This window comes from Microcaecilia unicolor, chromosome 2 (assembly GCF_901765095.1).
Source record: "Microcaecilia unicolor chromosome 2, aMicUni1.1, whole genome shotgun sequence".
NCBI lineage: Eukaryota > Metazoa > Chordata > Amphibia > Gymnophiona > Siphonopidae > Microcaecilia > Microcaecilia unicolor.
Window position 1 is genome coordinate 611,948,172 of NC_044032.1, and position 12,563 is coordinate 611,960,734.

At 45.8% G+C, this 12,563-nt stretch overlaps 1 protein-coding gene across 3 annotated transcripts in view; it reads right to left on the minus strand.

Moving 5' to 3' along the window:
* TMEM131L (transmembrane 131 like) overlaps positions 1–12,290 on the minus strand; it is a 308,022-nt gene extending 295,732 nt beyond the window's left edge. For all 3 annotated transcript variants that reach the window (XM_030191626.1, XM_030191627.1, XM_030191625.1), the window contains exons 1-2: positions 12,130–12,290; positions 11,570–11,640 (exon numbers count right to left, since the gene is read on the minus strand). In XM_030191626.1, the coding sequence (XP_030047486.1) occupies positions 11,570–11,640; positions 12,130–12,256 (198 nt within the window). In that variant the 5' untranslated portion in view covers positions 12,257–12,290. The remainder of the gene's footprint in view (positions 1–11,569; positions 11,641–12,129) is intronic.
* Between the last annotated feature and the right edge of the window lie 273 nt (positions 12,291–12,563).

Sequence of the window (12,563 nt, forward strand, 5' to 3'; positions counted from 1 at the left end):
TGTTGGACGGGAGGGCAAGGGGAATATGCAGTTGGGCAAACACCCATCAGAAAGCATGAAAACTTTATGCGGCCTTTTCAGCTGTGCCTTCACTGAACAGTCAAAAATAAAATCTAAACCGTTGCAGTCCTCTTAGTGCAGTAAAACTTTTTACCACAGAAAAATTACTATGCGTTGCAATCGCTTGCACTCAACGGCCTAAAGAACACTTCTGAGTCTAACTGTCACACATGATAAACAACACTTAATTTCTACAGCTCTTGCTGAAACGTTAGCAGCACTGTCGAGTTTAGCAGAAATACACTTAATACTGAGCCACAGCCAACTTCACACTCCTGCAGATTCCTCAAACTCCCAAGCAGGCTTCATCCTACAGTTCACAAGATGCCAGTAACCAAAATGCAAGTAAGGACCAGCCCAGAGGCTCAGTGACCATAAGTCCCATCTCAGGCCTTCCACTTCATGGCAACTAGAGGTTGGCAGGAGCATCAGCCACCCAGGCATTTTGGGGGGGGGGGCTGAAAATGGACTAGAAGTGGATGGAAAGTCAGGTGTACCACTGACCTCCTACTATGCAAGCTGCAGGGAAGGAAGGGGTACAAATTGTCTTCAGATACAGTATTCACAGCCCCTAATAAAAGACAGAGGGAGTTGGACACCTTGCAACACTCAACGCATGTATGAGAAGAAATGTGAGGAACTGATTGCTTGATTAGACCTACTGTTAGCCTTGTTATTATTGTTATCCTGTAACACCAATTGTATCTCTGTACCCCGAAATGGTGATGCCATGACAGGTTTTTGTAAGCCACATTGAGCCTGCAAATAGGTGGGAAAATGTGGGATACAAGTGCAATAAATACAAATATAATATATTTCCTAGGGCAGGAGTGGACAACCTCAGTCCTCGAGGGCTGCAACCCAGTTGAGTTTCCAGGATTTCCTCAATGATAATGCATGAGATCTATTTACATGCACTGCCTCACTGTATGTACATAGATCTCATGCATATTCATTGGAGAAATCCTGGAAACTCGACTGGGTTGCAGCCCTCAAAGAACAAGGTTGTCCACCCCTGCCCTAGAGGAAAGGAGAGATAGGGTTGTTATGATACAGACATTTAAATATTTGAAAGGTATTAATATGCAAACAAATCTTTTCCAGAGAAGGGGAAACAGTAAGACAAGAGGACATGAATTGAAGTTGAAGGGGGATCGACTTATTAGCAATGTCAGGAAGCACTTTTCAAGGAAAGGGTGGTGGATGCCTGGAATGCTCTCCCTCGGGAGGTGGTGGAGATGAAAATGTTAACAGAATTCAAAAATGCGTGGGATAAACACAAAGGATTCCTAATCGAAAGAGAGTGGAAAGAAAACAAAAAAAAAAAAAAAAACTTAGCGGTGCTTAGACGGTAAACTCCAGTAATTGGGAAGTAAGGCCTGTGCCGGGCAGACTTCTATGGTTTGTGCACCAATTATGGCTAGACTGTCAGGATTGATGAGCATTCTTAGATTAATATGAAACCAGCTTCTGACTTCTGAGAACTCCCCCACCCCCCCCCCCCCCCCCACCCCCAGGAATCATAAGGATGGCAAAATGCACCAAATGGTGCTCAGCGGCCTGCTAGCCTTGTGTTTTCTTAATTACTCCTGATTAACATACCTTTTGTTCTATTTGGGAGCAGGGCTTGAGAACAAAGAAAGCCAGACAGGCTCCAGAACTAGGGATTTCAAAGAGGAGAACCTACCCTGTTTCCCCGAAAATAAGACATCCCCTGAAAATAAGACCTAGTAGAGGTTTTGCTGAATTGCTAAATATAAGGCCTCCCCCCAAAGTAAGACCTAGGAAAGTTTTTGGTTGGCCCCGATGGGACATGGACACAGAAACCTTAATTTTTTTCGCTGCAACCCAAAGACGAAATAACATTAAAGAAATGCAAGAAACAAGACTGAGGTGGAAAATCTATCATCCAGCGGACTCCTACCATCCTCCTTCACGCTTTTGTGAAGATCAACTACCAGTAAGTGATCCCGGAAAGAAAAGAAACATCCCCCTTGCAGAAACAATAAAAGAAAAGAAAATGAGTAACCGATCCCTTTCGGCGCTGCTCCATCGCTCAAGGGCTAAGTCAGACTAGAAGGTTGGAAAGTGTTGCGAATGTACAGGAAGAGCGCATAAAGCACCACCAACGGGGAACGAAGCTACCGTAGAATTTTTTTAACGTTTGTAATACGGTAGGGATGATCCTGTGCCCTAAGCCCTCTCACAACCTCCCGAGACCCCCAGCCAGAGCAGCCCGGCCCCACATTCCATTACCTTCCCTAGTGCATACCCCTCCTCCATTCCCAGCCCGGCAGCGCGGCTCTGCTCCGCTCGAGTCCTGCGGTCACTGTGGGCAGATAGGCAAGCCACGGCCTACTCCTGCAGGATACCGCCCCCCACTTCAATACTGTTCCCAACCGCCACAGTCCCCCTACTACTCCCGAATAAGACATCCCCTGAAAATAAGACCTAGTGCATCTTCGGGAGCAAAAATTAATATAAGACACTGTCTTATTTTCGGGGAAACACGGTATGAAGATGGTCACCTTCCTGACTTCAGAAAGCAAACGGGAGTTGGTAAAGGAAAGAGCTGAAACCAAAGGCTAGGAAGAAAAAATAAGTTATTTGAGATATATAACGCAGAGCACACGCTCTGCTCAGGTCATTTCTCTTTCTGCCTTTCTCCCTGCACACACCCATCTCCAGCCACCAGAATCCCGGCTGTGGCCCCCCCTTTCTTCCCCAGCTCTACCCCAAAGCTTTCTCTCCCAGAGCACATGGGCTCTGCTTTCTTAGGCATTTGTCTCTCCTTCTCTTTCCCTGCACCCCCCCCCCCCCATTCTTAACTTTCTCTCATTGATTCCCATCTAAACATACACACAGATATAGCACTGTACTATTTCCCTGTACTAAATGGTGTGAGCCTATATATTTATTACATTTGTACCCCGCGCTTTCCCACACAATGCAGGCTCAACGCGGCTTACATAGTAATTTGAAATACAAAGTCATATAATAGAAATTTCAAAACATTATAAGTTGAGCTTGACAGTGTATGATAAGTTGATCTTGATAATGTATGCTTAGAATAGGAGAAGGCAGACGGATAGGATTATATAAATTTGGAATAAATGGGGTACTGAGGGATAAAAGGGGAGATGGAGAAGAGAAGTAGAGGGGGAATGGGGGAGGAGAGGTAAGTAGAACCAATGATGGGGTCGTTATCTAAAGGAGAGGAGTGGCCTAGTGGTTAGGGTGGTGGACTTTGGTCCTGAGGAACTGAGTTCGATTCCCGGCACAGGCAGCTCCTTGTGACTCTGGGCAAGTCAATTAACCCTCCATTGCCTACCGCATTGAGCCTGCCATGAGTGGGAAAGCGCGAGGTACAAATGTAACAAACAAAAAAAAAAATCAGAACAGGATTGGAAGTGGAGGTTGGTGAGATTATGTTGGGACATTACGATAGGCTTGCTTAAAGAGATGAGCTTTCAGCATTTTTCTAAAGGGCAAGTAGTCGTTAATTAATCAGATTGGTCTGGGTAAAGCATTCCATAACTGGCTGCCCAAAAAGGAGAAACTGGATGCGAGTAGGTCTTGTATTTAATTCCTCTACAATTGGGAAGGTGTAGGTTGAGATACGTTCGTGAAGAAATAGATCTATTTCTGGAAGGGAGGTCGATCAAATCACTCATGTAGCCGGGGGATTCTCCGTGTATGATCTTATGGGTCATTGTGTTGATCTTGAAATTTATTGTTTCTTTGATGGGGAGCCAGTGGAGCTTCGCTCGAAGAGGTGATACACTTTCGAATTTCGATTTGCCAAAAACAAGTTTGGTGGCCGTGTTTTGGGCAGTTTGGAGTCTCTTTAGTATTTGGGTTTTGCATCCTAAGAACACACTGTTGCAGTAGTCAGCGTGGGTAATAACAGTAAACTGTATCAGGTTCCAGAAAGTGTTGAATGGGAGGTATGGCTTCACTCGTTTCAATATCCACATCATATTAAACATATACTTTCTATATATATCCAAACCCGTGTGGATTGTGTATTCTTTGGGAACCCACTGCCTCTGTGAACTGGACCAGGGACCATCCCTAGACAACGACTGCTGACAATGACGACAGTCTGTGCCCTGAAACTGGCATGGACAGATCAAGATCACCACCTTGGGTGAATCTCTTCACAAAGGAAGTTAATAAATTCCAATAAATAAATAAAATCAAGAATATATATATGGTATACTGCAATACATGCTATGAGTTTATCTTGTTGGGCAGAATGGATGGATGCATGGATGGATGCTGCTATCTACTACATTACTGTAACTAAGGATTCCAGAAGACGACCTGATGCATGGCTCCCAGTCAAGTACTGGATGCACAATCTGAAGAGGGGGTGCATCGGTATGAAAACAGGGGGAAATATCCCCGGATACAAATAGAGATGAATAGAACCAGATATTAGGCCTGGTTCCGCCTAAGCTAGAAGCCCAAAGGAGCATGAAGCATGGGCAGACTGTAACCAAAATTCAGCACAGGCATTAGGACCTTATCCCTGGCTCCTCCCCTCCCCCACCAACGTTGATGCTGAGGGAGGAGTAGCCTAGTGGTTAGTGCAGTGGACTTTGATCCTGGGGAGCTAGGTTTGATTCCCACTGCAGCTCCTTGTGACTCTGGGCAAGTCACTTAACTCTCCATTGCCCCAGGTACACTAAGTACCTGTATATACTATATAAACCGCTTTGAATGTAGTTGCAAAAACCACAGAAAGGCGGTATATCAAGTCCCATTCCCTTTGCCACGCCAGGCTCTGGCTGCTATAGCTGCAAGCCCCACTTCAGCTGATTAAAAAAAAAAAAAAAAACCTCCAGCTGAAGTGAATGATTTGTATGTCCCCTTCCAAATCTGCTCTCTTAAAGGCACAGGAGATCATGAGGTGACAGCTGGACTGCAAACCTCCACATCTTTAAGTGGACAGACTCAGAAAGGACATGCTGATTGTTTACATCAGTAGCCTGTGGGATCGGGGTGATGCCCAGTCCCCCAGTAGAACAATCCATCCCTGCCATGAAGACCCCAAAACCTCAGAGAAAGGCAATTTGAGGACTTGGTGGCTGGTGCTTAAGGATATACTGGGCTGATTCCCACAGTACATTATAACAAACGTTTAGTACCAGCATCGCTTCTTCTGAGCTGATGGTGCTTGAATTTAGTGTTGTCTCTCCAACTCAAGACATCCAGCTGCTGAGGAACAGAGCGCTCACTAGTTCCAATACTACTCGTTTCCTCCATAGCTAGGCTATGAGCGGCCAGTACAGCCACACAGAGTGCAAGGAGAGCTAGGGGGAGAATATTCCACCCCGTCCACTGGTTTCCTTTGCAGGCACATTGAAAGTGGGTGGGATGGAGCGTGCCAGAAACATTTAGGAGTGTTTTGGACAGGGCAAGTCTAGGCTTGCGACATTCCTGTTTAGTCTGTATCTTTGGTTTTTCTTAAGCAAAAGTCAGTATAGTAAGTTCCGAGTAAACAACAAACCACTAACGCACCTATGTAAAATGAAGGAGATGCAGCACAACATTTTATGTGTCAACATTTTTATTGATGATTCCACCTGGTAACACATCCATTCGAGTACATACATAACAAATTGTAAAGCTATCGTTCTTATGTACATTAATCTTAAGTTGCTATCATCAGTTTTGGGGTTTTTTTTGTTTCAACAATTTTTTATTGATGAGGTCACATGGTATACAATTCCATCTCAGTCAATACAAATCGTATAACAGCGAAGTCTAGTACATATTACTAAACCTGAAATGTCCATCATCAATGTTTTCCAAACCTTTCTCCCCTATCCCTTCCTTCTTGTCTTCTCCTATATCTATAATGTGTACATGTATAATTACTGTGCAGTTGCATAACTATTAACAATAAACTTTTATATGAAACTCCAATATTTATAGCTCGTGTTTTACTCAGTGTATTATCCCAACAATATTTACTGGTGGGTCCTCTTAATGTGCTCCTTCAAAGGATTGTTCTCCTATCTAATAATACACATGTCCCTCTATTATGCATTGAACATTACCCTTCTCAGTTTTTGTTTTTATAACAGTACCCTATTTTATCCCCCTCCCCCCTTACTACCTTCACTTTTGCCCTGTACATTGAAAGAAACCATAGTCAGCTTGTTACATTAAACTCAAACCGTAATTCCAATAGTAACACCTTACATTATTATTCCATGATTGAACCCCTTATTACTATTATTCCCCCCTCCCCCCCATCTTTTTAAATACTCCATGCTCATTCGTAATCCGTTCATGATCTAGTCATAGCCATCCTCTTCATTTTCCTACATTTAATGTGTTGGTAAAGGTTCACTGCCTTACTGGTGCTTCTTAAAGCTCTATATACCATTATCCTCTCTGTCTATTGTATTGCAGCAAAACATTTTAAAGTCTTTTTCTTCAGAGGCTCTTTTTTAAGCAAAACTGAAGGAGCAGCCTAATGACCAGGGAAGCCCAGTTCAAAACCCACTGTGACTGCTTGTGATCTTGGGCAAATCACTTAACTCTCCCTTGCCTCAGGTAAAAACTCAGGGGTAGATGCACTAACAAAAACGTTAAAGCCCTTCCCTTACCGATTCCTTAGCGACTCGGTAAGAAACGGGCAACAAGGAAATCGCATGCAAATGAGCTGGTTGCTGCTAGCTCATTTGCACGCGATCTACTTCTAAGCCAGTCGGCCAGCTGAGCATGCGTAGAGCAGCCAAGCGTTATGCTGGCTGCTCTGCGCATGCCAAGGACGTCCTTTATGGACATCCTTCACTCAAAAAAAAAAACAAGTCGTCCCCATAATCGTTGCAGACTTTCACACTAGATTTCAGTTCGTTACATTTTTTACCAGAGCCCTTGGTACTTTTGCTGCTGGTGCCCGGATTTTTCTCCGGCGTTTGCCCAGTTTGGCTGCAGCATCAATTTTGTTTGGTTTTTTTTGGCCAGTATTTGTAATCAGGATAATCCGCCATGTGTTTCAAGCGCAGGCACTCCGCTTCCCGAATAAAAGGAATTTTCTCATGTCCTTAAGCATTTTCCAGCGCTTGCCCAGCCTCTTGGAGATTTCAGCATTGTGCATGTCCGGTAACTGTTTCATGATTTTTCTTCTTTCATGAAAGCATTCATCGTTTTTTTTATGTGCCCAGTAGCTGTTTTACACCAGTCTATGCCCCTCCTCTAGGTCTCTCTCAGCCAATCACAGCGCGTTTAACTGTCACTAGTGTCAGCTAAACGTGCTGTAATTGGCTGAGAGGCCATGGGGGGGGCCTCACAATCGTCCATTAGCCCTCTCAAGGAGCTTTAGCTGGCAATGAGGAAGGGGGACAAATCTGCTCCTTCGTTCAACTTTTAAAGCAATATAAGTAATAGCCCTTCACTTGGAGAAAGCTGCAAATGTCCAAGTGCTCGTCAGGAGCGTCCTTTTTTGTTTTGTGAGTGAAGAACGTCCATGTTAGGCACTTTAGAAGGACGCCCCTGACGAGCACTTGGACATTTTTATTTCCAGATTGTCGTCCTTCTCAGACATTTTTGGAGCTCACTATAGGTGTTGTTCAGCTCTGCAACAATTTTTTTTCCTTCCGATTCCCTCACAGCAGCCCCAACGAGAGGTGCAGACCTCCTGTTAGGTTTTCCATTGTAAGTGGATCGGAAAACTGTAGTGCAACTCATACACATTGTAATACTAATTTGTTCTTCTGCATTCCGTTTTCGTTAGCTGCTACCGTGACAGGACAATGCCCTTTTGTGCATGTCCCTGTTTACTACTTGCACATTAAACTGGCTAGAACCAGTTTAAAACCCACGTTGCTGGCTAGTTAAGTTTAGTGCATCTAGCCCTCAGACAGAGCTCTCCAGGAAGAGGGAATTACCCACTGTACCTGAATGTACACTGCTTTGACAGCTTTTGGGCTTACAGACGGTATAACATTTTAAAAAATTCACTGCTATCACTTGAAATCTAGGGCTGCCACCTAGTTTCAAGTCACAAGCAACAGAGTGGTTTAGACCATGTTTTAAGCCGAGCAACTGGGCATCAGTCAGATCTGTGGCTCCAGCTTAAGCCCAGAACACTCTGGTTCAAGCCAGGGGAGGGAATGCCACAGACGTAATGGACTCAGTCCCAGACAAGAATGTAAGTCTGCTTCCATTACTGCAGTGACTCTTTACTAAACAAAGGAATTGTGCTGAGAATGATGCTCAGAGGAGATGATCCCAGGCAATGCAGATGGGAGATTGGAAAAAAGGTGGAGACAAAAAGACATTTTACAAACCCGCTTCAAGTGCCCAGCACTAATTATAGCAATATGAATTCAGCTAAGTTTGAAAACCCCTCACAACTATCTCTGAAATGTTGAAAAACTACCCCGTCACTTGCCATCTTTTGGAAAATTTACAGTGAAACCAGAGTTCATCTGGGGACACAGACTGGAATTTTTTGTGTGTCTTGCGGGGGGGGGGGGGGGGGGGGACCAAGGTTTCTCATGTTTTATTTACATGTAACTTTTAAAAGATAATAACATGCCAGGGGTTGCTAGCACCAGAAGTGGAAGGGGGGCACACCCACTAGTGTTTGTTTGCATGTCCACTGTTACTAGCCTCTGTGAGGTGAGGTGAGGTTAGGTTAGCTGAGCTGTCAGTGCGGTGGCAGGCAGGGAGTGAGCACATGCCTTCCTCCCCTTTATCAAGCTCAGACAGACCCCAGTACAATTTCTACCTACAAGCAGGACTGCCCCACTCATTTTATCCTTCTCACACTGCAAGGAGGAACCCCAACATACAAAGAACACAAGAAGCTGTCTTTTCTCAGGGTGGAGAGGACGGTTAACCCATTAGTTCCCAATGTTCCCATAATATGCCATATGGGAACAGTGGGCACTAATGGGTTAATACTGCTCAGAACTACAGTATGGTGCAAAAGAACCAGGCTTTTGCAAAGGCATGAAAAGGAACCTCTCTTCCTTTCACTTTCTCACTAACATTTTTTGATCATTTATTGTTTTCTCTCTCTCCCCCCCCCCCCCCCGACTACCACCATTTATTTCACATTATCTTGCCTTTCCAAGATTTAAAAAAAAAGGTGCATGTCGGGCAGCAACACACAAACTATTCCGACCCATGTTATTTTGCATGTTACATGTAAACAGAGGAGAAAAGGTGGCAGTAACTCGAGCAGGTGTCACTCCAAGCACTGAAAACTCCCTTCTTCAGCTAGTTACCTGCCTTGGATACTGGGCTAAGAACTGGGCTCCAGCCTAGTTCCACTAGTGGTCTGCTTTCCCATTTTCTTGTGATATAAGATGCGCCAACATCCTTCTACAGGCAGAGACTGTGAGGCATCTCAGGGTACAAGAGCCGAGGCATTGGAAACAAAGGTGCTTTTCTTAGAATGCAGCTGTCACCTAATTTCTGAGAAGCCCATGTTTTAGAAAATCTCTTCTCACAATGGCCAAAATCCCCTCATTGCTGTAGTCAAAGCATCTAAAACCAAGCCGAGCTTCAGCGCCGTAATAAAAAGCCATGGAATGCAGAGAAGCAGACACGATTCACCAACCCACAAACAAATACTTTTATAGTGCTACTAGATTTGCTGAGCACTTTATGATGGAGGTTAAGTTAGTCAGGTAAAAAAGTCTCTGCCCCACAGAGCTTATAAGGGGACCTAAAACAATAGGAGATAAAGTGAGTTGCCCAGCTTACAAGGATAGTCTATGGGAGAAATGGGTTTGAACCCTCTTCTTTATGGTTCCGAACCCAAAGGTCTGTTAGTCCTTATCACCTCGGTCCCAGTATACTGCCCCATTATATCCCTAGGCTGAACCAGGCATCACGGCATCAACCACTGTCAAAACCACAAGGAAATATGAGGCTTTAAACATCCCTGTAGTACAGCCTGACTTAGCATCCAGCATGTCAAAATGTGCAACGCTTTAACAGGGAACCCTTGAACCATCGTATCGCAAACCAGAAGTCAAACAGTTTAACACAGCAATCCCTTGCATTTATCATCATCTTAATAAAAGCAAAAACACACATTTCTAAGCACATCATTACCAACCCTGCTGCCATAAGGTTTCTAGTCAGGAGTAGAAAGAGGAAGCAAAGATGTTCACCTTAGTAATAAGGGACCTTTAAGTAGGCTAGCGGCATTTCCAAATCTCACCACACGGAGGGGTCACATAAAAGCTACAAAAGGTGCTCTCTACCCACTCACAGGTCATAACCAGAAACCTTGGCTGTGTCACACTAGAACACACCAAAGAACTTCAGGATGACAGCAGGAGAGGCAAATTCAGGGCCTACACCAAGTGCCCAGTCACTATGAGGGTAAACCTACAACATTTTTAAGCACCAAGAAGGCCTCTATTTGGACCGTATTCTAAAGAGAAAAGTATAGGTCTACTTTTCTTTACAGAACAGTAGTGTAGCAGGTCAAATATGCACCTCTATTTTAGGTGCGATAGCTTGTGTAAAATACACACGCCTACATTGCTAAAAAAAAAAAAAGTGTGTGCTCTCTATAATTCATGCATTCAACTGTGTGCCCTGCTTACACTCTGACCTAACTCCGCCCACATGTAACTGCACCATCAAAAGTACTCGCCATTGCACCAGTTTATAGAATAGCACTGTAGCAAAATATTACATGCAAATGTATGCATGTATATGCCGCTATTCTGGTCATTTACTCGTGTTCTTGGTACCTAAAAATAGGCAACACTGTAACAGAATTACCTTCCACATGTGGTCACCCTAACAGGAGCTGTGCCAGGTGACCAGATGTCCTCTGCCCTTCTTCCTGCATTCCCCAGTTCCAGTCAGAAAAATGAAAATTCTAGGCCTGATTTTTCCAGCTCATGGCAAATCAGGTCCCATGTTTCCATGTGTTCAGACATATCACAACCCCCCCCCCCCCCCAGTAAATGGGAGCAACAACCAATAAGAGGGATGTAGTCCCACAGCTCTCTCCATATGTCTGCCATCTAGAAGTCAGAAGCAGAGTTCTGAACCTGACAAAAATGAAGCACATCCGAATACAGAACAGCCAGCTGTCACACACACAAAACCAGATAACAACTGGAATTCAGAATAAGGGCTTGGGTAGTACACAGGCACACACACAAACTGTCACGTCAATAAAGTTTCCCTTAATCTCAAGAGAGATCAGGTACACATTATCGAGTCAAGAAGGCCAATACACTAAGTGAAAGCGATAATGTGGCTGGCTGACTGCTCGAATCCTATCATGGGCGAGCCACTCTCTGGTGTTGTCTTATCGGAGGCTCAAGTGTGTGCCCGGCCCCTGGCAAGCTCTGCTGCTCTCACCACGTGGGGGCTGATCAAAGGCACTGCTGCCAGGTGGTGCTAACAGAGGAAACTGTCCACGACACTGCTGTGTGGTCTGTAACCCCCTCCCCCAACAACAAAAATATATATATTATATATAAAAAAAAATAATACGCCAGTGTCTCACCTGAGCGGGAAGCATGGGTTCACCTTCCTCAGCTTGCCACAGTTCCACCACGCTGGGCATGGGATCAATCACTAGGGAGGCAAAACACAAACAGAAAACGTTTTACACGGGCTGTGTAATTCTTGGCAAACAATTGTCACCACAGCCAAGGGTGCCAGTGGCATTTACGCGCTCCCGGGGAAAGTTCCCTTCATACTCCCTGTCAACAAAGGCCGTGGTTTCACAGGCAGGGTGCTGCGGGTTACCCCTTGATCGCCGCCCCCCCCCCCCCGAATCCTAATCATCCCTGGGGTGTGAGCCTTGATCCCTACGATATTATCCCAAATAATGGGAGGCGGGGGGCTACAGAAGAGGCTTGCAATACCGAGATGTTTTAAGCAAGGAACAAAGCGAGCGCCCCCCCCCCCCCAACCCTCTGTTTCCCTTCTCCGAGCCCCGGGATCGCAGCCCCGTGCGCCTGCTCTGCCTGCAGAATCCTCCAGCCGCCCCGCTTCGCCCTTTGTTTTCGTGGCTGCGTGCTTTGTGTTCCCCCCCATGCCCGGGATCGGGCCCCCACTGACCTTGCCCCTGTGCGCTGCCCTGGCGAAAGCAAGGCAGCAGGACCTGCAAAAGGCCGAGCAGGAGGTTGAAGGCGACGGTCGGGTGGCAGCGGGAGCCGAGCGGCGGCGGGGATCGCGGCCCCGCCATGCTGCTGCTGCTGCTACTGCTGTTGCCTCCTCTGTCCGGGTGGCGGTGTCTGTGTGCTGCTGGGCGGCCCCTACTGCTCCATGCGCCGCTTGGGGTGTGCCGCTGACAGCCGGGAGACGCGGCTCCGCCCCGTCCGGGCACGATTACACCGAGTGATTCGGAGCTGCCTGCCGACTTCTACGGTTCCGCTACTGGGAACGATTTTTTGGGACATGTGGGGTAGGATCGGGGACTACCTGAACCACGTTGTAATGGGGATGCAGGTTCAAAACCAGGCCTGGCTCAGTGGCCCTGTTGAAATGGAGTG